Source organism: Bactrocera neohumeralis, chromosome 4, assembly GCF_024586455.1.
Source record: "Bactrocera neohumeralis isolate Rockhampton chromosome 4, APGP_CSIRO_Bneo_wtdbg2-racon-allhic-juicebox.fasta_v2, whole genome shotgun sequence".
NCBI lineage: Eukaryota > Metazoa > Arthropoda > Insecta > Diptera > Tephritidae > Bactrocera > Bactrocera neohumeralis.
The window spans coordinates 27444583-27469566 of NC_065921.1; the positions used below are offsets into that span (position 1 = coordinate 27444583).

Sequence of the window (24984 nt, forward strand, 5' to 3'; positions counted from 1 at the left end):
AATTGTACGGTACTTACATACATACGTTTATCTGTAATATCCATTTGAATTTCTTGAAGCAATTGTGATATTTTTAAAATGAACTTAATTTTATTCTGAGTATCTTTGATAAAATATTTACATTTCACTATTTTATTGAGTTATGTATATTTGTACCCAATTAATTGCCATTCATGGTGCCATCTTCGTCGGATGAAATATCAATCATGCTCTCCACACGTGATGGCGACATCACATAAACGAAGTGCTCTGTTGGTCCACTGTCTGACACTGGATTACTTGGTATAATGGTTGCGCCATCCGGAGGGGAGGGCGATGAATCTATGCTACAAAATTTTCCAGCGTGTGAATCATCGTGTGATGGCATGCCACCACATTCATTTACATTCTCCAGCTCCAATTCTATGTCGCTGACAATACGCATGCAACGCATCTTCGCAAGCGATTGGAATTTGGTTGGCATTGCGCGTACCATACGCGCCAAACTGAGGAAAAATAATGTATTGGCATCTAAGTCGCGATTCGCCTGCAATATTGCTGAAATATCGACCTCAGCACGATCACTTGTTTTGCGCACCTTCGCCGGTGGCGGTTGACCGCAATTATTATTGTTGCTATTATTAAGCGTATTGTTGTTGTTGTTGCTGCTGCTGTTATTCGCCGTTTGTTGTGCTTGTGTTGCACTAAAGCTCAGATTAATCGCTGCTGTTTGTGGCGATGGCTGCACACGACGTATTTTCGATATCAGCGGTGGATTGATGCGTGCCGTAGCGGCGGTAGTCGTTGCGGGTGATGTTATATTATGGAATAAACCAATAGTTGGAGCGCTTAGCTCCTTCTTGAACGTATCTGCCGAGGCAAATAATTGTGGTTCAATAATTAAGCAACCCACACTACTGGCAGCGCTGCTAGCTGGCATCAGTGCGGTTGGTTTTGGTACATTTGCCAGTGGCGGCAACGGAAATATCTGCGCTGGTGGCATATTGGTAGGACCCATAGTTGAGATCGGACCCAAAAGCGGTTTGTTCATCGGCTGTACGGGTGGTAATTGTACAGTTGGCAATGATGGCACTGGCAGCACAAGTGCACCGGCTGTTGCGGTCACTGCTGGCGCACCACTACAATTGTTAGTAAGCGCTGCAACCGAAGCGGCGGCTGCAATATTATTGCTCGGAGCAATGCAATTAATTGCAGCTGAATTGTTGGGCGAAAAAGCAGCTGATGCTGCAGGTACTGAAACCATCGCTGTGATAGGAAAGTGTGCGGGAATCGGATTGTGTGTTGTTGGTACAGCTGTCAGCGTTGTATTTGTTATCGTGCTGCATACAGCTGGTGGAATGGTCGCTACTGTTGTTTGTGACGTTGGCGGTGGCGGCGGTGGTGGTGCTGGCGCTGCTGGTGTTTGTACCGTTGTGCTTGTTGGCATTGTACCTGTGGCATTAAATTTTATATCATCATCCGATGAAGAGTTAGTAGCTGTGGCCTTAGTCAATACTTGAAAACCGAAATCACACTCCGTATCCTCGGTATCCTCATTGGTTTTGTGACTGTTGCTACTATTCGAGTTGCCGTTCGAATGTCTGAAAGAATGGCCAAAGGCCGAAATGCTAAATTGTTGTTAAAACATTGAGGTTGGCGTATTTAATAGCAAGCATACCTGCCGGGTCCCTGATAAGGTTTCAGAAAATCCATATGATCGGCATGGGCCCAATACTGATATTTCTTCGATGTCTTCGTACCGATCCGAAAAGAACGCAAATATTTGGTGTAACTGTCGCGTAGATTTTTCCATTTTCGCTTCGATGCATCTGTGTTAGGTAAATAAATGAGAAACATTTAAATATTTTAATAAACAAAAAATCGATAAATAATAGGTTTAAGTGCTACATTATTACAAATAATGCATAAAAGTAACTACATAGTATGTATGTGCATACATACACACAATAAATCAACATACAAATGTGCTTTATTTGTTTATTGTAAAGAATTTTTGTTTGAATATGCACTTCAACGTAAGTATGTAAATTGTAAACAATTCTCACAAAAGCTTTGCCTGATCAGCAGTTCGTAATTCAACATTTCCGTGCTCTTCCGATCCGGCTCACAGAGTGTTCACTCCGTCGCGTCCGTTCAGTCGTTATTTAGTAGTGAGTGTTTTCGTGTCTTTCGAATTGAAATCAAATTATATCACAGCCAAGGAGGTAAGAATGAATTTTCAGAAGAACAGAATTGAAGAAAAACTCTACTGCAACAATAACAAGTCGTTAAATTTGTGTTTTCAAAAATTTTGTGAAACAAAATTTGCAGCAAAAACGGACAGGAGGTTTGTGTTTACGATTAAAATCTTCTTAGTAGTGCGGAGAATTTGAGCTGCTTACATATGTACATATGTACATTATAAATAATGTAATATTATTTAATAAGCCAAAAAATATATATTTTTACAACAGTGGTCGCATATATAATACTCGAATATCGCATTTTTTCATAAATTTAATTATTAGCGAGAGCCATTATTGTTGCATGAGACTTTGTATGCACTCATACAGTGGTTTATATTTGTATGCAACTCATAACTTGAACTATATTGCAATCTAGCGATAGTTGAGTGCATTCAGAGCGTAATTTTCAATCGTTGGATCGTGGATTCAAAGTAAATATGTGGAAAATTTTTCAATTTTTTTTTTTTTCATTGTGGTTTAAAAAACTTGATTTAAAAAGTTCTGTAGTTGTTTGTCTTGTGCATCTTGTTAAAATATTTCATTTAATTTTTTACTTTCCATTGTTCGTCTTTTTCTATGATCCACTGTATGCACCATTAAATGTCGTACAATCGTGCAAATCATATAATATTTTAATGAGTTTTATTTGTTTGTGTTTGTGCAAAGCTTTCTATATCACTTACTACTCATACACGGCGAATGTCGGCTTTTGCAACAATTGTTGACATTTCTAGAAATAAGTATATACATTCCCGCATAAAATTTCAATACCCACTCTATCTTCACGCTATGGGTTAATACAAAATCAAAACTAGTATTGAATGAAAGGGCTAAGTTCGGGCGCAACCGAACATTTTATACTTTTGGATCTCGCAACAACCAAAGCCAGGGAAATACCTTTAGGCACAAGACGTCAACGAGAGGTTCTGACTCCAAGCAATCGAAAATATCATTATACAAGTATATAGCATATGGGAGTTGGGATAGTATCGATCTGATCTTATCTATTTTTGCATAGTAATGAAATGTTCCCTAAGTTTCATAAAGTACCTCGCATACAATGAGCAATCATATGCAGAAAAGTGAGGCGGATGTTCGCAAATCATGATACAATATTAGTTATATAGAGAATAGGCCAAGTTTTCCGCCAATTTTATCCATTTTAGGCGAAAAGATTCACTTATGAGCAAAATATGCTCTCTCACTTACATTGAGATACATATGGGCCGACATATGCAGTATAAAGTCACCCGAAAGTTCGAAATTTTTTTTTTTACACAGAGATACTATTATCAGAAAAGACCCTCTCTGAATTTCAATTGTATGTATGTATATCTCACACATTGACCGATATTCTCCGTCAAAAGTCAACTATAGATACTGAAGTCCACATATTCGGTATCTAGGGATTTGAACAGTTTTGATTGGATTTGGTACATTTTTGGTCATAATCTAAATTCTTTAAAAACATTTATTTTGAGGTGCTTAGCACTTTCTCAGACAGTTGCCCACATAAACTTAAACGAATAGTCAAACCTATTATGTTAAAGTGACTCCACTAAGTCCGCTGTATTTTGTGGCTCAAAATTCCAATCAAATTAGTAACCTCACTTTATTTTAGAAGATAAGGGGTGAATTTATTTAATCATCCTTAAAAGCAAGTTAAGACCATTCACACTTTACGAAATGTTGTTGCAACAGCTGTTACTCCACTCGCACTGATAACCTCACTTTTTTTAGAGGATAAATAATGAATATATTCAAGCAATATTATTTTCTTACTATCTCCGAAATATTTCTCTTATACTGCTGCTTTTTCGAACACAATTGTACCAATGCCCATTGTATTGAGTGATCTAATTGGACATTTTCCGTTATCATAAATATTTTGAAATTATTTTTGAAATAATTTGCAACATTTTTCATTGATTTTAGGCAAAATATACTTTCTTACACCACACATCAAACATTAATACACACACATACATAAGTATATAGTATAGTATGGATACACATATGTACATACATACATATGTATGTACTCTATCGCCAAAAAAATTCCATACACATGTATGTATGTGTGTGTGTATGTTTCTGCTCATTCACATGTGTGCAGGTAAGCCGTCTGACCAAGCGGGGGTTGCACATGTACGCACACACATACACATGTACACTAACAAAACTTAGAAAAAACACCAATTTTTTCACCAAATAAAATCTTTCGCCCACTAATTTGCGAAAGATGTCCAAAGATACACAATTTTTCCAAAAAAATATTAATTTCTTTTAGTCAAAATTTTAAACGGATTAGCCCACCTCTTATGTATGTATATATTGCTTTATTTCCTCTGTGTATGTTTTTGTGTTTGACTTTGTTGTTATCACTTCATTTATTGATAAAATGTTCCGCGAAAATATTCGCGCTTGCTTGTGTACATTATCAGATGTTTCTTATCACACTTTTCACGCTGTTTTCGCGCTGCCAGAATCCATCTTCTTGCTTCTCTCAGTTATGCAGATACTATATAGGTAAAGTAGCGGTTATATGTGAATGTTGTTGAGCTAACGCGACGACTTGCATTGCTGCTTGTAAGTGCGCGAATGTTTGAAGTCATTAATATTTGTTGGGAAAAAGCGTATATACACTATACGTACGTGTATGTATAAATGTTTGTATATACATATGTATATGTGTGTATGTGCATATAATGTACGTACATATGTATATTCATACATACATACATGACTCTTTCATTTTGTGTACAAATTCGTACTCAGGTGTGTATGTATGTATGTGTAAGTGCATTTAAAGAGCGGTGGTTGTTGCACTAGGGTGGTCCGTCCCTATGTGGCAAAATAATCAATGACTACATTTCGAGCAAATTTTGTTAAAATCGTTATATATATTTTTGATTCAGTGTTAGCAGTAAATATACATACATATGTATATATTCCCGTCTCAATCGTTTTAATAAATTATCGTTTATCGATGCATACAGCTGATTTCACAATTGAGTCAAGTATACATTTAGGCGTAAACCATTGCATTGCATTTTAATTGGAGCAAGCTAGTATCGGTTTTGGTACTCAAAATTTTTCGTAACTGAATATGATGCTACTATCCTGGTAGTAATGGGTTTAAATCTGAACTTTGTAGGGTGATCTCTTTCGAGGTTCCCTACTTTTTTAAAGAAAAAACACAGAAACTTCAAATGTTATGAGGAATGTTAATTATCATACGAAAGAAAATTCTTTGGCATTTTTCTCTTGAAGATTATCTCTTTCAAATGTAGCCGCGGTTACGTCTCAAATGGTCCATCCGTTGAGTCCAGTTTTCGATGACTCGTACGAGTATTTCGACTGGTAACTGGCAAATGATACGCGTGATGATTTGCTCCAAGCCCTGAATCGAAGCGAGATTGTCCGCATAGACTTTAGACTTCACCTATGTACATATATCCGCAGGAAAAAGTCTAACGGCGTTACATCACAAAATCTTGGTGGCCAAACGACCGGCACAAAAAGTGAAATTTTCTGCTCACTGAAGTGTTCTATCAATAAATTTTTTGGTTGTTGCGATGTGTGGAAAGTGGCGCCGTCTTGTTGAAGCCAAATGTCGCCGAGCTCACGAGCTTCAATTTCAGGCCTAAAATAGTCGGCTATCATGGCGCGATGACGGTCACCATTGACGGTTACGTTGTTATGTCGATTTTTGAAGAATTATGAGCCGATGATTCCACAAACCACACCAAACCGCTGTTTTTTTCGGAATGAAACGGCAGCTCTTCAATCTCTTTAGCTTGCTCTTTGTTCTAAATGCGTTCATTTTGCTTGTTTACATACCCATTAAGCCAGAAATGGGCCTCATCGCCGAACAAAATTTAGCTCGAAAACATCGGATCTTCTTGGAACTTTTTAAAAACGCATAGAGCGAAGCGATATCGCTTGGGAAGGTCGAGCGGCTTCAGTTCTTGCACAAGCTGTAGACGTTTAAGATCTCGACGTAAAATGCGCCAAGTCGTTCCATATGTCCGTCCGAGTTGCTGCGAACGGCGCCGATTCGAGTCTCTAAGACAACGGTATAATCTTTAAATAAATTGTTCAGATCGGACCACTATAGCATAAAGGTATGTAGTGGACATATAAATTGACCGATGCAAATCAACATCTTGCATGGAAACCTTTGAACTTTTGCAAACTGAAGTTTACGCTTTTTTCTTTTCATTACCAAAAATTAGTTTCAAGTGTGCCACTTAAACCCTCTCTGCGCACTTATTGAACAAATAGCCCGCTCACACCAAAAAATTTATGCGAAATAGCTACCGGAACTAAGTTAATTAAATGGTCGTAGAAACTGTAGCACCTTAATGCAGTTCTAAACGCACATATACACCTACTTCCAATGTGTATACATGCATGTGTGTGTGTGTGTGTGGCTTACACGTTTGTAGTTTGTAGAAACATGCCCATCACACCCCATGAATCCCCTGCTTGCTGGGCAAAGAACAAAACGCAGTGGTGGTGGCAAACACATAAGAACTTGGAGAGTCAAGCCACAGTCAATGAGAGTGCGCAAAATCATGAGTAACGCTTTTGTTATTTAGCTACAGGGTGTTCGAGTGGGTTGCAGTCGCGCTGTACGAATATTTTCATACACAAATTTTTGTCGATATTGCGACGGCGCAACTCGTTTCAAGCGGGCAATTTGTAGGCGAAAGCAAATCGAGTTGAGACGATGTGCGTACATACATATTTATTTTACATACATACATATATACATATGTAAATTATATGCATATTTTCATATGGAAAGTATTAGCTTACTTATGCTCATCAAAAAGTCGAGAAGTGGCTGCGGCTATGCAGGAATATTAAACGTGGTGGGGGCGGTCAGTGCGGTTGAGCAACCAAAAGATTATATATGTACATATGTACATACATACATATCTATGTACTCATATATGTACATATGCATGTGCGTACATCTACCGTTATAAGTTGATGCCTGTGGGTTGCGTCCAGCAGCGGTCAGCGCCTAGCGGTCAAATGTTTTTCCTTCCTGTGTGGACGGCCTTGTGCGCGCGCGCTCTCGCCCACTATCTAACTCAAACGCATAGAAGCTCTATGCTTAACGCTCTCCGGTCGCTCTTCGAACTAGCAAAAACGCGCTGTTTTTAGCTACGTTCGTTCGCTTTCGGCGAGAACACCCACCCACCCTGCTGCACTGAAGCGGCCAACCGCGCGCTGTTCACCGCTCGCCGTTCGCTTTGCCAACGCTTTCGCATGCACACACACACACACGCATATCCACTTTCATACACATTTGTTTGTATATCGCTACGAATGCTCGCGCAGAGAGCGCGCAAGGCTTGGCGTACGAATTGTTAGCCTACGTTTTGTGCGGTGCTTTAATGTTTCGTTTGTTTTGCTGCAAGCCGCTTGCAGCGCCGCTGCCCGCGCGCTCATCACGGCGCTAGCCATCACCAACGAACCATCGTCGACTGCTGTGACACTCGACTCGTCAGAGGATGTGTCGTTGACGTATATTGGCGCACAAGCACACGTAGCACATACAAATACATACATACATATGTATGTAGTTATGTTTGTATGTATTTATGTATATTTATTTCGTGTACATAATGACTTTGTTCTGCCGTGTGTGCTGTCAGGGAAAATTCAATATATTTACTTGTGTATATACTGTGGCAGTGGGTAGATCTGGCACATACATGCATGCATATACACACATACAAACATTTCTAGCTACATACATACATACATACATATGTATATGTATACTTAGAAAATCCAGCTTACACTTGACTGCGTTTTCAGCTGTATGCAAGCGTATGTTTGCATTTTTGTTGTTGTGTTTTGTTTAAGGAAGAATTGTGGAAAAGGAATACACGTATAAAGAATCCAAGAGGTTGGCTGTAGAATCAGCGAATTTCATTTTCGCTTTTCGCATTTTCTTTACTTCTGGATGTTCGTTATTTATTTAGATTTTGATATTATTGTATTTTTGTTTTTGTATTCGATTTTCGCCTACTTCATTTGTTTGCAATGTATAGATACTTAAGTATATACAGTATTGTGCAAGAATTGGGCATTGAAATTATTTTGTTTTCAACTTTCCTGACACGATAATGTTTATATTTTGTTTTGCGAAAAATAAATTATATTTTGAAGTATATACAGTATTGTGCAAAATATATGCAATTTCGCTTCGAAAGTACTTTAATTTTAGATTTTTTAACAAGATTATGTTTTTATTTTGTTTTGAGAAAAATAAATTATATTTTGAAGTATGTACATACATATCTACAGTATTGTGCAAAATATATGCGATTTGGAAGCGAAATTACTTTGATTTAGCTTTTCTGACAAGATAATGTTTGTATTTGGTTTTTAGGAAAACATTTTTTAAGTACATACGTATGTATATACAGTAGTGTGCAAAAATTTTTCATAGCAATTACTTTGATTTTAGCTTTTTTGACAAGATAATATTTTTATTTTGTTTTGAGTAAAATAAATTATATTTTTAAGGTGTTTTCACAAAAAAAAAATTATAATAAAATGTTGTCAACATAAAGCAATTTTGAAGAGAGGAACTATCCAATTGATACAATATTTTACGGTCTTAATCGATAGTTATAAACAAAATTATTGCAAAATTTCAAAAGCTCATACTAAAAATTTTGGAGGTTAAGCCATTAAAAATAAACGTAAGATATTGCTGAAAAATAAGCCAACCGGTTTTCTTCATACTTTTTTTATTATTAATTATTTGTGGATCATTTTTAACTCGAAAATATTAAACAAAAAATAATTTTTCCAACATAATTTTCTTCATAAAAAAAAACGAAGATTTTTTGATTTTTAAGGTTATTTTAGATTTGATTTCAGGTAAAAGTTATAGTCAGGATCTTTTACTCCAATATAGATATCAGAGACGGCATGGCTTACGGTAACCAATAATAGTCAATTATTTTTGTGTTCTTTACAATATATTGACAATGTCTTTCATTTCGTTTTGTTCTAGCTATATTAGAGCACACTAGCACAATTTATCATAGCTTTAAAAGTTTAATTAAATAAACAAACTTATCTTTGCGTTCACGTTCGAAAATTTTTCAACTCATGCAATGAAAATTTTTTGTATAAATTTCAATATATTTAGAAACTATTTAATTATGAAAAACAATAACTAAATTATGAATTAGAGTAGTATGACATTAAATAATAATAACACAAAAATAAATTTTCAAAAGCGCAAAACCCCTATTTAAATTTTTTCACACGTGAATATTTTGCACAACACTGTAGTTTATTCTACTATATATGTACATAAATATATGTATTTGTAAATAAAATGCGTACAAAGACATATGCATGTAAACTTGCATATGAACACCTACCGACAGACAGGCCAATCTCCTCGGCTATTTGCGACCAAACCTTCATTTTCACTTCGACATTTTTATAATCAGGATTGTGTGTATTGTAAACAACATCATACTTCTTAACGATATCAATGAATTCGGTTGTGTTGTCAGATGTCGTGGACGACTCGCTAGCGCCGCGTGGAGTCTTCATTTTGTGTGTGTCAATTAATTTTAACGTTTTTATTTTTATTTTTGTTTCTTTTTTCTTAATTTCACCAAATTTCCTAATGACAACTACAATGCAGTGTTTGTTTTAGCTGCAAGTTTGCGACGTGTTTGTTTTGATTAGCAGCACAGTTGCACTACTTGACATTTGTTGTGTTTATCGAAAAATTTATCGGCGAAAATTCACTTGTTTGCGTTTTTATTTTGCCGGTTAATTGCAAAATATTTTAATTTTGTTTTCTTTTCGTGTTTTTGTTGTTGTTTATTATTTATTAATTGTTTTGATACGCGCCGAAGAGATAATGTGTTGTATGTGAGCGCAGTAAATACAAATATACGCATATGTTTGCACACTTGCTTCCGCGCACCTTCGACACAACTTGCTTTTGGCGTATTATTTGCAATTAGACGTTATTAGCGAGCATACGCACTACAAACATACGCACATGCATATATATACTTAAATATGTTTGTATATACATATGTATGTATTAATGTACATTAAAACGAGCACTCGCGCTCACCGTTGGCTTTGATGATGGTCTTTCACGGCACGCAGACCACAGTCAGCGGGTATCGATTGCCCGACGGTGGCAAGACAGCACAGTAGCAATGCTGCGACTAGTTGACGGACAATGGCAATGGCAACGGCACAGGCAGCGGGGCTTCGCGTACGGCTATAACAGCGCTGATTACGAGCAAGCGAAGCGCATATACATATGTACATAAGTACGTACGTATGAGTAGAGGCAAAATCGCTGTGACGAGGCAGCTGTAGCCGCGCAATAACAAAAGCACTAACCACAACAAGTACAACAACAACAGCGGCAGTGTAGCGCGTTGAGTAGCGCCTTCAATAGCGTTCAGTTGTTAGTGAATAAACACACGCACACCTAAGTGTGTACATATATACAGTGTCTATATGCAGTTGCACATTAACGCCAAACGATCTGCTGCGATATGCATATATAATGTATATATGGATATGTGTATATGCATCTATAGGCGAAACACTGTTTTTTTATAACACTGCCATAAACATATGCACACACACACGCGCGCGTATTTTCTATGATACAAAAACACCGACACAAATATACATATATATTCTACAAACATATGTATATAGCCACTTTATACACACACAATAGCCTAGTAGGCGCTGTCGTTTATATGTTTGTATGTATGTACTATGTATGTACCGCACTTGCTGACTGCCAGCGGACTCTGAACGTTGTGTGAATTTATCCGTACCGATGCGACCGCTCCGACAAAAGTTGGACACTTGAATGAGCTGAGCGCACGTACAACCACCGCGCAACGGTTCGACAGACACGAGCAGAGTTGAGACACAGGCAACAGCGCTGTGCACAAAACACACACACACACACACGAAAACAAAAACAAAAATTGAAGCAAGCTAAAACAGCCGCACCAGCGACAGCCACAGCAGCAGCGGCGGTGGCGACGGAAACGGCAACAGCGCCAGTGGAAGGCATGCAGCCAAAGCAACTATAACAACAACACCAACGACAACAAGAACAGCGCCAACAACGATGCTTGGCAGTGACGATGACTACGACGACGACAAAAAGGCGGCCGCCAGCAACAACCATCAACGCAAGCCAGCAGCAGCTCCGTACCACCAGTACCAGTACCATCATCAACAGCAGCAGTGGCAGCAGCAACAACACTGCCATTGACAGCGGCAGCGTAAGCAACAAAAGCGTGTTAGTGTGGCAGCGGTGGAAGTGGCGGGCGGTTAAGCAGAGGAGGCAAATACCGATTGTGGAATAGTAGTGGCGTATTGCTAGCAAAGAAAAAACTAAAAAACAAGAACAACAAGAACATGCTGTAGCACTGTAGCACTGTAGCAGTCAACAGTCAGTCAGTGGCAGTCAACGGCGGCTAAAAGCAGTGTTGTTGCCGAGGCTGGCGAATAAGCCAATGGTGACGGTGATGATGATGATGATGATGATAATGATGATAACAATGATGATGAGAGTGTTGGCAACGGCACTAACTGCAGCAACACGGCCTTCGCAAATAGCACAGGTGAGACCAGGACAATGACGGGTTATTTTGTGCGCTTATGGTGTTACTGGAGCTGCTGGCGACATTGTTGTTGCTGCTAATAGGCAATATTGTAGGCGCAAAGCGCTAAAATCATATACGCACTTTGTTAGTATGAACGATCAGACGTAAGCGGTTAAAGACTAAGTCGTGCAGGCTGGCATGGAAGCGCCTGCAAGCGTTTGAGAACAATTTCCATTGCGACCAACGTACAGAAACTGGTGGTATATACATATATGCGCTGACGTCAAGCAGAAGTAATTGCTGCTATAAAGGATACACATACATACATAAGTATGTACTTATGTGGTATATAGAAAAGAACAACTGCATGCGCAAGCTGTACCGTTGAGAGAAGTGCAACAACAATGCCGCGCACGACAACTTTACTGCGTCGTTATACATTGTGTGCGTCCGCCTCCACAAAATACACGACAAAGCGCGTTCGCACACCCAACCAAGCAAGCAGCCAGCCGACCGGCCACACACCCAACCAAACAGCCAGTCAACCGCCGTCCACACACTCGTGCGCTCATCAACAACGGGCGCTGCACACGGCTGCGACAAAGTTGACGGCGGCGGCGACAACGCGCCGTTAAACATTTATTCGATCGACCGCTAAGGCAAAGCATAACAAGCGACGAATGACGACCCCATCCAATACAGCAGGCAGGCACTAAACTCAGCTAACAACAAATCCAACAACCGACCGACCGACCGACCAACCGAAGCTGGTGCGCGCGCTTTATGGCGCCCCTAACGCTTTTCCTCGGCGTCGCCAATATGCTGCGCTCCCTTTAATGCGTGGCTGTTGGTTATGCGCCAGCTGAAGGCAAAACACAGAGCGCGCCATATAGCCGCAGCTAAGCGACGGATGAGGCGAGGTGAGGCAGGCTGGCTGGCTGTGGCAGCCTGAAAAGTCAGCATGTAGAGTTTCCCCACGTGCCGCCCGCTGTTGGCCGCAGGCTGATGTGTACGGCGCACAATGAGCGCGCACATAAACCATACATACATACGTATGAGCACAGTACGTGTGTGTTGTATGTGTATGTGTGTGTAGTTAGATGTATATGTTCGCATATATTTGCTCGAGTCGCGCAAACTTCGCTTCGTAGCTGTAGTCGTCGTGTTTGTTGTTATGCTTGTGTTGTTGTTGTTGCTATTGTCGCAGCAGTCGTGGTCGTCGTCATCGTCAAACGTCCCCCAACATACAGTATCAACGCCATGGCAGCCAGCGCTACACTTTTCTACTCTTTTGTGTTCTGCGCTCATCGTCACCCCACTCCGCGTCGCGCCAGGCATCACGTCACGCTAAACTACGCCACGCCAAGCCAAGCCATTACACCGCCACACACACACACATACACCACCATCGCCACTACCACACGCCACAATAGTGCGCGGTGCTGAACAGCGCACAACACACATCCCTCCATGCAGCACTAGCGGCCGAGCCGAAGCGCGTTTGTGCATTTGCCATGATGAGTATGAGTGCTTACATACATACAGACAGACATACATACATACATACTTACAAACATATATACATACATGCGCGCATTTAGTTTTACGGTTGCCGTATTCGCGCGCCTTTCGCTTCCTACTGCCTGCCAGCCAGCCAGCCGACCGACCAACCGTGCGACCAGGCAGCCGGCCAAACAACCAACTAAGTGACCCTCCAATCGACTGCTTGCTGGCTCAACTTACAATGCGATTCGCGTTGTCGTCGTTGTCGTTGCCGTCCCCGTGGCCAGTGTTGTTGTAGTCATCGTCGTGCAAAAGAGTCGGCCAGCCAGGCGGACATGCAGGCTGGCGCACAGACCGTCAAGGAGGCTAGGCTGTTTGTACTGCTGCGACGGCAATGGCAATGGCTTTAGCTTTAGCTGAGCTGTGGCTGGCTGCCGTTGTTACGACTACTGCTGTTGTGCGCGCGCCATGGTATTGCCACCGACGTACGTACGTGTATGTATGTATGTGCGGTGATATGTTTGGTAAAGCACGGCAAGCAGTACGCCGATTCGCGACACACCGCTAAGCTATGGAGTTTTGCACTGTGTCTGGCCGTTGCTTTGTTATTGTCTCCTTCACTTGCTGGCGCGCAAATAGCGCACCGCAACTGAACGTCGTCTCCATCAGCAAATGACACAACATTGCTCTTGCCCGCTGCATTGCGTTGATATTGAATGCTATGGTCATCACGACGTCCAAACATGCACGTCCACCGCACCCGACAGCGCTGCTTTAGCCAAGCAATTGTTGTCGAAATGAAAATCCAATTTGCGGTAAGCGTGTGCTTAGCTACCGCCTTGTTGCGCTCTCAGCGGCGTGTGAAATGCGGCAACTGACTGTAGGAGTTATTTGCTGCCGTTTCTTGTGCCGCTCAGCGCGCTTAAAAATGCAGGCGATCTTGTTGATATTCGACTTGCGATCGCAGCTCGTTTGCTTTGCCGAAGGATGCACGCGCCGCCTGCGCAAGCGTACTCCATTTTCCTTAATTTGCTTAAATTATACAATCAGTATTTCGTATAAGCCTTAGAAAACTGCGACGCGTAGCATTCAATCCTTGCCGCTTGTGTCTGCTGCGCGCATAACTGCTTTTAGTGCCGCTGATTGAACTTCAAGGCCAGCTCTCTATTGGCTGCGTTAAATTTTCCACTGTGTGCCTGGACTAAGCTACGCGTGCACCAGCGCCTCCGCCTCCGCCTTGCGTGGCTATCCTCACAGCGTTGCGTTGCGCTGCGCTATGTGCGTGATATTTTTAGCCGCCGTAACTGCTGTTGGTTTTCGGCTTTTTTCCTTTTCCTTTTCGACGTACATTTTTTCTTTTCATTTCATTTATTTATTTTTTTCGCTTTTCGCCTGCCATATTCCAACGCATCGTCAATACTCAGCTCGTGTGCTGTTGTCCACTGCGTTGCTGGCGCTCTTGTTGTTATTGTTGTCTACTTCAGCCCGTTCCAACTTATCGCCGCCAACATGGTGTGCTCTAAGCACAAAAACTCGTCATCGTCGTCATCATCGTCCGATATATGTATGCACATACATATAAACATAGGCGCGCACACCCGTCGGTATGTAGCTGTGCGCATTCGTGCCGCTCCCAGCGCCCTCTTGTAGGTGCCACGGCGTACACTGTTCGTCGTACGATTCATTTGTTTCGTGTTGTTGGGTTTTTGTTTTTGCACTTGCTGCGCGTTGGTAGCTGCAGTCAGCGCAAATGCCAGCGCCAACGCCATCAGAGTCATCGCCATTGCCATCGTTTGTACGCGAACCATCGCCACCACCACCACACACCACACATTCAACCCACCATCCATCCATCCATCGATTCGTGTGTTGTTCTTGTCGTTGGCCGCCGTACGCCGTACGCGCTCTACGGCGTTTTCAAATCTCCTGCCCTCATCCAATCAGCCATCCGTGCAGCAGCCTCTTCTTATTTCAGTCGCTTCGCGTCGTTCACCTCTCGCGTCTAAGCAACGCGCGTATATACATATGTATACATACATTTATGTATAACGCGCCGCCTCGCACTTCGGCGCTCTTGCTACAGTCAACCGTTTTGCGCTCCCTCCACCGTGCCCCGCAATATTGTCTTCGCCACCGCACGGCATACCAGCGACGATGCGCGCACGGCAGTGCTCACGCTTGTGCGCACACTTCACCTCTCTGCGTCGCGCTGCCTGCTGACTGCTCGTTGCTTATACTTTGCTGCGCCTGTATATGCGCGCGTGTATGCATGTGTGTGTGTGTGTTGGCAGTTAATGGCTCCACTATGCTTGCTCATACGTTGAGCTGCGTCGTATTTGCGCTGCCACTGCTTGGATGATAGCGTTTTTGTTTGGCAGTCGTCAAACCGTGCATTCATGTCAGTGTGTATATGTGTATATACATATGTACATGTAGAAGTATATGTATAGAGGGATGTGTATGTGCGCGCTGTGGCCTGATTGCGCTGCTATTCACAGTTTTTGTGCATTGGCTGCCGCGCGTCACCAAGGCGGACGGCGCCTAGATGTGCATACCGCGCCACCATAAACCCCAGCGCTGAGCTCAACCGTTGCATGTGCATATAAATATACATCTACATATATATGCGCTACATTGTAGCTGTAGAACCGTGTTATCATTAATATATACTATACATATACATATGTATATATATTTACATATACATATGTATTCCTAGAAATCACTACCGCCCGCTGTCGCCTTTGTCCTTTCCGCAGCCCCGCGCGGTTGTTGCTTTCCCTATCGGAAATACGCTACCCTGCGCTTACCGCAGTATTTTGTTGTTAGTGTTGTTGCCATAGCTACGACCGCGTAGCGCTTGAAAGTGAGCGAAAACGGTTGTCGGGCGGACCGCCAGTAGCGTTTGGAAAATATCAGCAAAAAGCACAAGAGCAACAACGCAAACAAGCCGCGGCGTTTTCAACGAAAATACAACAACAACAAGTGACAAGAAAATTTTTAGCGAGCGCGCGTGGGGAGTCACAACGGCGTAAAGCAAAATCCACTTACAAACATACATACATATAAGTATAAGTATGTATGCGTGTGTGCGCGCGCCTACCAACAAAGCAACGGCGCAAAAACGACAGTGAAACACCAACAGCAGTAACAGCGAAAACAGCTCAACGCATACATACACACACACACAAATCCATTCGTGCGAGCACCTCCATATGACCATACACGCATACATACAAACATATCTATCTATATATGTATGATATGTAGCCGTATACCTAAGCTGAGTCTGCATGTTACGCCGAATCAACTGACGTTACGACGTGACCGCTATTCGTCGGTCGTACAACGTCCAACGTCCGTCGTCGGTCGTCACTAACATCGTTTGCGCCTTCGTTGCTGTGGCTGCTGTTTTTGTTTTGCCGCCCGTTCGCGTTGTCGTCATCGCCATCGCCGTCGCCATCGTGCGCTGGTTAGCTGTGCGGTGGCATGACGCGACAATGATGTTTTTAGCCTGCCTGCCTGCCAGCCAGCCTACCGGTGGCTGCTCGGTCGTTCGGTCTGTCGACTCGTTTGGTGTATATAATTACTGTTGTTGTCGTTGTTATTACTGCGCTGTGTGCTTTTGTTGTGTGCACGTCAAGCGGGCCACTGCCGCCTCAGCCCCAACACGCTTCGCACCGTCGCAGCGCATACACACAATGTTCTGCTATCAGCGTCAGGGCTGCCGCCGACGCTGCTGTCACCGCCGCTGCTTCCTCCCAACCACAAATGCTGGCAGTGTGTACAGTGTACGTGAGTGAAGCCCAGTTGAACCAGCGGCCACCCTTCCACTCAACACGCTCATCGGCACTGTGGCGCGCCGTACACTGCTTATTTTTGTTGTTGTTGTAGCGCGCTATGCTGCAGCTAATGTCACCGCTTTTGTTATTCCTGTTGTTTTTGCCACAGTTGCTGTTGTTGGTGTTGTTTTCCTGTTTTTTTTCATGCTTTAGCTCAAATGGCGAACGGTCGCTCGCACGTCGTTCGTTCGCTTGCAGCGTTTCTGCGTGTTTCTTCTTCATTTGTATTTGCTTTGGTTTTGTTTTTGTTGGTGTTGGTGTTTTTGCTTTTGCCACCAATCGATAAAAGTGAAACGTAGCGCGCCCGGAAAGGGGGTGCAGATGTTTGGTTGCTGTTCGGCGGTAGGACGATGACAACACAAGCCGTCGCAGCCGCAACAACAACAACACCGACAACAACAGCAATGTCAAACGGTAACGATTCTATTGATGTTCTGGGCGTTGGGCGTTGGGCGCTGTTGGCTGACGTTCACGTTGACGAAGTGTACAGCGAACGGCAGCAAAGAGCGAAGAGCGCGCACAAATAGCGACTGGCCTGGCCTGGCCGGGCGTTTGTCGTTAGTGTTGTTGGCGCTGAGCGTTAGCCAGCAATGCTTACAAAGCATACATATTTGCGGTACATATATATGTATATGCACACATATACAAATATATATACATATATATACACTTTCGTAATCTCTTAGTTTTGTATACATATGCTCTTGTGTGTGGGCGTTTGTGCGGTGGGCGGCGGACAGCTCGCCTGTGGAGGGCGAGAGCCGCGTGTGTACACACATGTAGCGCACAATCATAGATACAATCACACCTGCATTGCCACATACACTTACATATAGTAGGTGTACATAAAAGCGAAAACTAAGAATGTATTGTACATACATACATATATAGTGCATAGTTCGTCAGGCGCTGAGCTGAACCAGGTACTCTAGGACGATTTGCGAACTCGATATCTACTTATATCTACTATATATTTATATGTATATAAATATATATGTATCTCCATATACATACATACATATAAGGAAAATACAGACATACATACACATATAAGATTTACATATGTGTTAAAATTATACATAACTCTACTTGTTAGCGTTCCGAGGATCTTAGGATGCCAAGCGATCTGAGCTCCTGATCGTTAACTCCGCAACTGGTCTCTCTTCTGCTTTCTTTCAAGCAGAGTCAGCTAAAATTACATTAAAATCATCTTCCAATGAGATATACACTGCGCGCCATCAGATTAGCGCCCACTAATCATGCTGGTGGTGAACGAGGACAAGACGAAATATCTGCTGTCATCAAACAAACAGTCGTCTCACTCTCGATTTGGCTTCAACGTCACTGTTGACAGTCATAACTTCGAAGTCGTAGATACTTTCGTCTATCTGGAGCCAGCATTAACACCGACAAGAACGTCGGCATCGAAATCCAACGCAGAATAACTCTTGCTAACACGTGTTACTTCGGACTTAATAGGCAGTTGAGAAGTAATGTCCTCCCTCAACGAACAAAGACCAATATCTATAAGTCACTCATCATCCCCGTCCTGCTATATGGTGCAGAGGCATGAAAAATAACAACATCTGATGAATCGGCGTTACGAGTTTTCGAGAGAAAGGTTTTCCGGAAGATTTATGGTCCTTTGCGCATTCGCAACGGCGAGTACCGCAGTCATTGGAACGATGAGCTGTGCGAAATAAACGACGACATTGACATAGTTCAGTGAAATAAGAGACAGCGGCTATGCTGGCTAGTCCATGTCGTCCGAATGGATGAAAACACTCCAGTTCTGAGAGTATTCGGCGCTGTACCCGCCGGGGGAAGCAGAGAAAAAGGAAGACCTCCACTCCGCTGGGGAGATCAGGTGGAGAAGGACCTGGCTGCATTTGGAATCTCCAATTGGCGCCAAACAGCGAAAAGGAAGATCGACTGACGCGCTGTTGTGAACTCAGTTATAACAGCGTTTGCAGTGTCAATTTGACATTAAAGCATAAGAATCGATTAGTTTATTCTTAATATATACATATACTATATGTATATTGCTTACCACCCTCGTTATTGTAGCTTCAGCAGTTTGGGAGATGTTGTATCAATAAATATATGTACCAAGTTTTAACAATATATCTCAGCTTATAATCAAGTTACAGGTTGCACAGACGGATTACAACTCGTCTGGTCATCCCGATTTATAAAGGGTGATCCATTTCGTGGTTCACAACTTTTTTCTTTGGAATTTATTTTTTGAAGATTATCTCTGTCAAATGTTTCCCGCGGCTACGTCTCAGATGATCCATCCACTGAATCCAATTTTCGATGACTCGTTCGGCCATTTCGACTGTTCACTGGCGAATGACAAGCGTGATGTTTTATTTCAAGGTCTCAATCGAAGCGGGATTGTCCGCATAGACTTTAGACTTTACACATCCCACAGGAAATAGTCTAACGGTGTTATAACACTCGATCTTGGTGGCCAATCAATGGCTGATAACGTAAAATTATCTACTCACTGAGGTGTTCTCTCAATAAATGCATTGATTGGTACGAAGTGTGGAAAGTGGCGCATTCTTATTGAAACCAGAAATTGCCGAGATCAAGAGCTCCTATTTCAGGCATCAAATAGTCTGCTATCATGGTGAAATAATGGTCGCCATTGAGCGTGACGTTCTCACCGGCATGAAGAAAATCCATATTTCTTTCAACGGCCCACAAACCACACCAAACTGTGGTTTTTTCTGAATGAAATGGCAGCTCTTGAATCTCTTCAGATTGCTCTCTTGCTTGTTTACATACCCATTGAGTCAGAAATGTGCCTCATCGCTGAACATAATTTGGTTCAAAAACGTCAGATCTGCTTGGAACTTTTCAAGCGTCCATAGAGCGAAGTGATGTCGCTAGAGAAAGTCGAGCGGCTTCAGTTCTTGCACAAGCTGTATTTTTTACGCTTTCAATTCAAGATCAAGTCATTCAGTCCGAGTTGTTGCGAACGGCGGCGAATCGACTCTCAACGGTCTTCGTGTTCACTCTCAGCTACGGCTGCTATATTTTCTTCACTGAATGCTGGGCCTCAAGATGAGTGATGGTGTTGCGAATAGCACGCCCAGTAGACCAATTATGTTAACCACCAGTAAAGCGAAACGCGCGAAACACATTCTTTATAGAACGTGAATTTTCGTAATAAAGTTAAACGTTGTTCAGGCGCAAGTCTTTCCATGATGATGCCAAACAATACTGAACAAAAATAACAGGACAGCTTGAAACGACTCACACGTGATCTGTCAAAATAAGCTATTGAAAAAAGTACCCCTACTTGGATAACCCGTTATATAGGCTTTGAGAATAAACATTACTATGTAAGGTTAAATTTATTCTCGTTTAGAATTTCTCTAATTATTATTTTCTTTTGTTCTTTTTCAGAAAAAATTGACAGCAAAATCATGGCACCGTGTTTTTATGAGACATGCCTGCAGTTTATAGCAAATAAAATAACCATACGTGATGAGGATAGAGAGGTGTACTTGAAAGATTTCGACATTATACGAGATTATATCTTGAATGGCATGTGTGAAGTGGACAATGTTTTTAATACGCTCTATAAAGGACCAAGCTTGTTTGGTAAGATAGTTTAAAAACTGCAGCAAGCATTCATACATACATATGTATGTATATACACAACTGTGTCGAGACGTACACGTACACAACGTGAGACCCACTAAATTCTATTTCTTCCCAAATTAAATCATCGTGATTTCTTAATATGCATCATCACATCAAGGTACTCAGCAGGGAACTTAAATTCTTTAGCATTGCCACAATTTGTGGTTTACTAATAGAGGTGTGACAGTAAGTGTTTGTCGGTTGTCAAATGACAAACCTGTGTGAGTGTCTCTGGTATGTTCTTTTCTACTTGTCTCTATCCTTTTGAACTGCTTTAATCTGCACGGATCAACCAAGTGTACGATATCTTTACGACGTATATCTCAATAATAGTTTACGAAGCTCGAACCAAGCCATTCGTGAGTGACTGCAATCAGTACTGATAATTGTACTTAGGAACCTTTAGGTATTACATATTATGTAATAAGAATGTACGATACGAAGAGCAACGCAACTCTTCTCCTTCCCTATTGGCTTAGACACCGCTTACGCGGTTATAGCCCGAGTCGTTCTTCCTATTCGCTCAGAGATTCCAAGTGTACCCAGGTCCTTCTCCACCTGGTCCTTGCAATTGAGTGGTGGTCTTCCTCTTTCTCTGCTTCACCCTCTCATAGCTGGAGTATTTTCATCCATTCGGACGAGATTCACTGTACTCTGTCAATGTCGTCGTATATCTCCTACAGCTCATCATTCCATCGACTGCGGTATTCGCTGTTGCCAATGCGCAAAGGACCATAAATCTGCCGCAGAACCTTTCTTTCGAAAAGTCGTAACGCCGACTCATCAGATTTTGTCATCGTCAATGCCTCCGCACCATATAGCAGGAGGGGAATGAAGAGGGACTTAAAGAGTTAGCGTCTTGGACTTAACTTTTCAATTACCTACTCAGTCTGAAGTAGCACGTGTTGGCAAGAGTTATTCTGTGATGGATTTTGAGGCTGACGTTGTTGTTGGTATTAATGCTGGTTTCAAGATAGACGAAATTATCTATGACTTCGAAGTTTTACTTTTTTCAGAGTACCGTAAAAACTATATTTATTTTTTACCGACACTAATGTACATCCTTATAACTATATATGAATATACTATATTGTTTGTGTATGTATTTATGTCTGTAGGTAGCTACTCAAATAATGTGCGTATCAAGTATCCCAGCGAATTCGATGTAATATTCAAACTGAGTATACCTTATTCATCATATATTAATGTGGAGGAGGATGAAGATCGTCCCGGTTTTGTCAACTTAGATTTTGAAGAGCTTATGGACGAGCTCTACAATTGTAACGGTTATAATGATGTATATAATCGCATGTTTGACCTTGTTGATCGGAATAACCAATACCTAAATCGTTCGAAGCTGCAAACCTGGCTTAAAGGTGTTATGGAAGATTGTTTGGATGAAAATGGATATCGTGTGCGCGGCAATTGGGGTGATATATATACATTGATATATACAAAACGTGGACTAGCACATACAATATATGCTAAATGTGCTAGACGCACAATTTCGATTGATTTTGTGCCGGGTATCTGCTTCGGCACTGCTGACTGGATTGACGTCAGATATGGTCAAAAATTCAGGTATAAATGTGAACAATGGTACGCCGTTCCGAAGCCAACACCTGGCCCACATGAGACGCGTTGTTATGCCTTTATGATATGTAATCCCAAAGTGGAGCACGATCTTTTATTGGGAAATCAGAATTTGAAAGTAGTCTTTCGTCTCTTAAAATCGTTACGTAATGCATACGGCATGCGTTGTTTAAAGAGTTACTTTATAACGACCACTTTTCTGTGGGAAATCGAAATACAGAGTAGGAATTTCTGGAACAACCCATTACATATTATACTTGAACATGTAAGTACAAGAGTGTTTTTTATGATCTTATATTCGCTAAGTAATCTTATATTTACATAAAATTTGTAAAGTATACAATGGACAAAAAGTTTAATGAAAATATGAGAACGGTCCGTTGGGTAGTTAAACTACGTAAGGTGGTCTTAGTGGAAGAGCACTTTTTTCTTGGTCAAATAAGACCGTTTTTTCTCCAAATCGTCGTCATATTGGCATAGTGGAAATCTGTTAACGTTATGTCCTTTTCCATTTAGTCGATGTAGATCACCGCAAATCGCTTGAGTTCCGTAGAGCGCAGGTTCAGTCGTTTGGAAAGTCTTCCACTGTTTTGGAGTAGGATCGGCGAGGCTAGTTCACTATTTCAAGTGTTCTTTGGTCTCTGATGAGTACCAGCCGATCCCTGTTTTCTCAACGGTCAGGGAAGAATACAGAAATACCTTCTGATTGCGCTTAAATACCATCAAACACTGCTCACGTTTGAGCATGTTGTCCATAATAAGCAAACTTGACTCCCATCGCGCCGAGAACTTCCGCTTGCCCAATACATATTTTGTACAGTATATGAGCCATTCGGTCTTTTGACATGCCTACTGTCGCACCTTGAATCGGCGGTTTTCTAATAACATGCCGTGGTTTTATCTCACATTAATTTCTCTGTATAAAACGCTATTTAAGTTTACGAAAATTCTAAAAACAAGGCTCAAATCACCGACTCATATTACTATTATTCTTAAATTATTATTGTTCTTAAATCTCTACGTCCATCTTGCTCACGCACGCGGTTAAAAGTCGGATCGAGCTGAAGGTATTTCAGGCAAACCTCACAGTAAAAGTAAAAAAAGCAATAAATTCCGAATGGTAGTACTACTTTTGCCACCACTGTATATACACGATTGTTTTGTCACACAGTTGCTTTGCAAATCAGTTATTATATATACCATATAAATATACATATGTAGATATATAATTAATAAGGTACGTTCGTATGCAGATGCTTGAAACTTTGGCCAGTGACTTTGAAGATGAATGGTTGCCATTCTTTTGGAACAAAGAACTTAATCTCTTGGATAACTTAAACCAAGATGATATAGAAAATTGTGCCTATAAACTACGAAAAGCCTATAATACGTTAAGACAATATAAATTCGAACCTAATCTTACCTACAAGCGCTGTCTAACTCATTTCGAGGTAATATTTTACACTACATTAATTTATTATAATCAGATTTAATGTACATATGTATGTATAGCCACATCGTGTCCGCATCTCTTAATATATTTATGTATGTTTCAATGTTGTTTTTTTCTCTTTCTGTAGGTTCCATAATTTATGGTTTTGCCAAGTTGGAGTCTATCTAAGATGACAAAGATATCCTTAATTCTGATACTAAATAACTTAGCATATACATACATACATATATGAATATTCGTATGCATTTATCTACATAAATATGTTTATATCATATGTTTGAAAACTTGAATTATTCTTTGAAATAAAATAAATATTTTATCAAAAAATTGCATAACATTTTATCTACGGTCTTGGATAGGAGAAACTTTATAACTATTGATATTACCTAACCATAAAATCATAACATATACATATACATACATATATACTATAAAAATGGTAAGCTTATTTAATCTCTTTCCAAAAGCGCTATCATGTATTTAAACTTCAATAAAGAAATTTAAATAGTCATAACCACACACGGACCTTAACTTACACCTTAATTTCAAATCAAACAGAAAAATATTATAAATACATACATATGTACGTATGTACATACATACCCGCAGAATATATAAAGCAAACTGATAGGAAAAGGAACTGGCACTTCAGTACTTCACTTGGGACTTGCTAACTTCAATGGTATTAGCTGCGGGAGCCATTGTCGACACGTAATAAAGCTCTTATGTCTTCCTGCTACTGGTTTTCATTTCCCGTACCACGATACGACCAAACGCTTCAAAATATAAACTGGCGGAAGGAAATTGCACAAACTTTAAGAACTATTCAGATTAGAGATGCGTATCTCAGACAATAGTTATCGAAAAAAACTATCGATTATTGTATACAGCTAAATACGGAAAAATTCATTAAACGTTTACATATTATTTTATAAATAACGATTTTTAATAAAACACCATTTATAAAGAAGAAAATATAATTTCGAATATTATGTAAAAGACGGATTTTACAATTATCGTAGATGGGTTACGAAATTCAGGCTGCAAAGGAAGAAGTA

General features: G+C 41.0%; 2 protein-coding genes across 7 annotated transcripts; one reads left to right on the plus strand and one right to left on the minus strand.

Annotated features, from left to right (window-relative positions):
- Nucleotides 1-68: 68 nt before the first annotated feature.
- LOC126757615 (uncharacterized) lies at nt 69-11136 on the minus strand. 5 transcript variants are annotated; one of them, XM_050471645.1, is made up of 3 exons: nt 9650-11136; nt 1658-1808; nt 69-1607 (listed from the first exon to the last, which is right to left on the minus strand). In XM_050471645.1, exons 1-3 carry the CDS (start codon nt 9825-9827, stop codon nt 161-163), a joined length of 1776 nt encoding a protein of 591 aa, XP_050327602.1. In that variant the 5' UTR covers nt 9828-11136; the 3' UTR covers nt 69-160. The 5 variants fall into 5 exon arrangements, with proteins under 5 accessions (XP_050327602.1, XP_050327603.1, XP_050327605.1 ...); XM_050471646.1 differs by having other exon boundaries at nt 69-1580; nt 9650-11135; XM_050471648.1 differs by lacking the exon at nt 9650-11136 and adding an exon at nt 4542-4831.
- LOC126757616 (cyclic GMP-AMP synthase-like receptor) lies at nt 2114-24253 on the plus strand. 2 transcript variants are annotated; one of them, XM_050471650.1, is made up of 5 exons: nt 2114-2204; nt 20641-20838; nt 21999-22738; nt 23727-23924; nt 24054-24253. In XM_050471650.1, the coding sequence occupies exons 2-5, from the start codon at nt 20661-20663 to the stop codon at nt 24060-24062; spliced, it is 1125 nt and encodes a 374-aa protein (XP_050327607.1). In that variant the 5' UTR covers nt 2114-2204; nt 20641-20660; the 3' UTR covers nt 24063-24253. The 2 variants fall into 2 exon arrangements, with proteins under 2 accessions (XP_050327607.1, XP_050327608.1); XM_050471651.1 differs by lacking the exon at nt 2114-2204 and adding an exon at nt 2231-2326.
- Nucleotides 24254-24984: the final 731 nt, after the last annotated feature.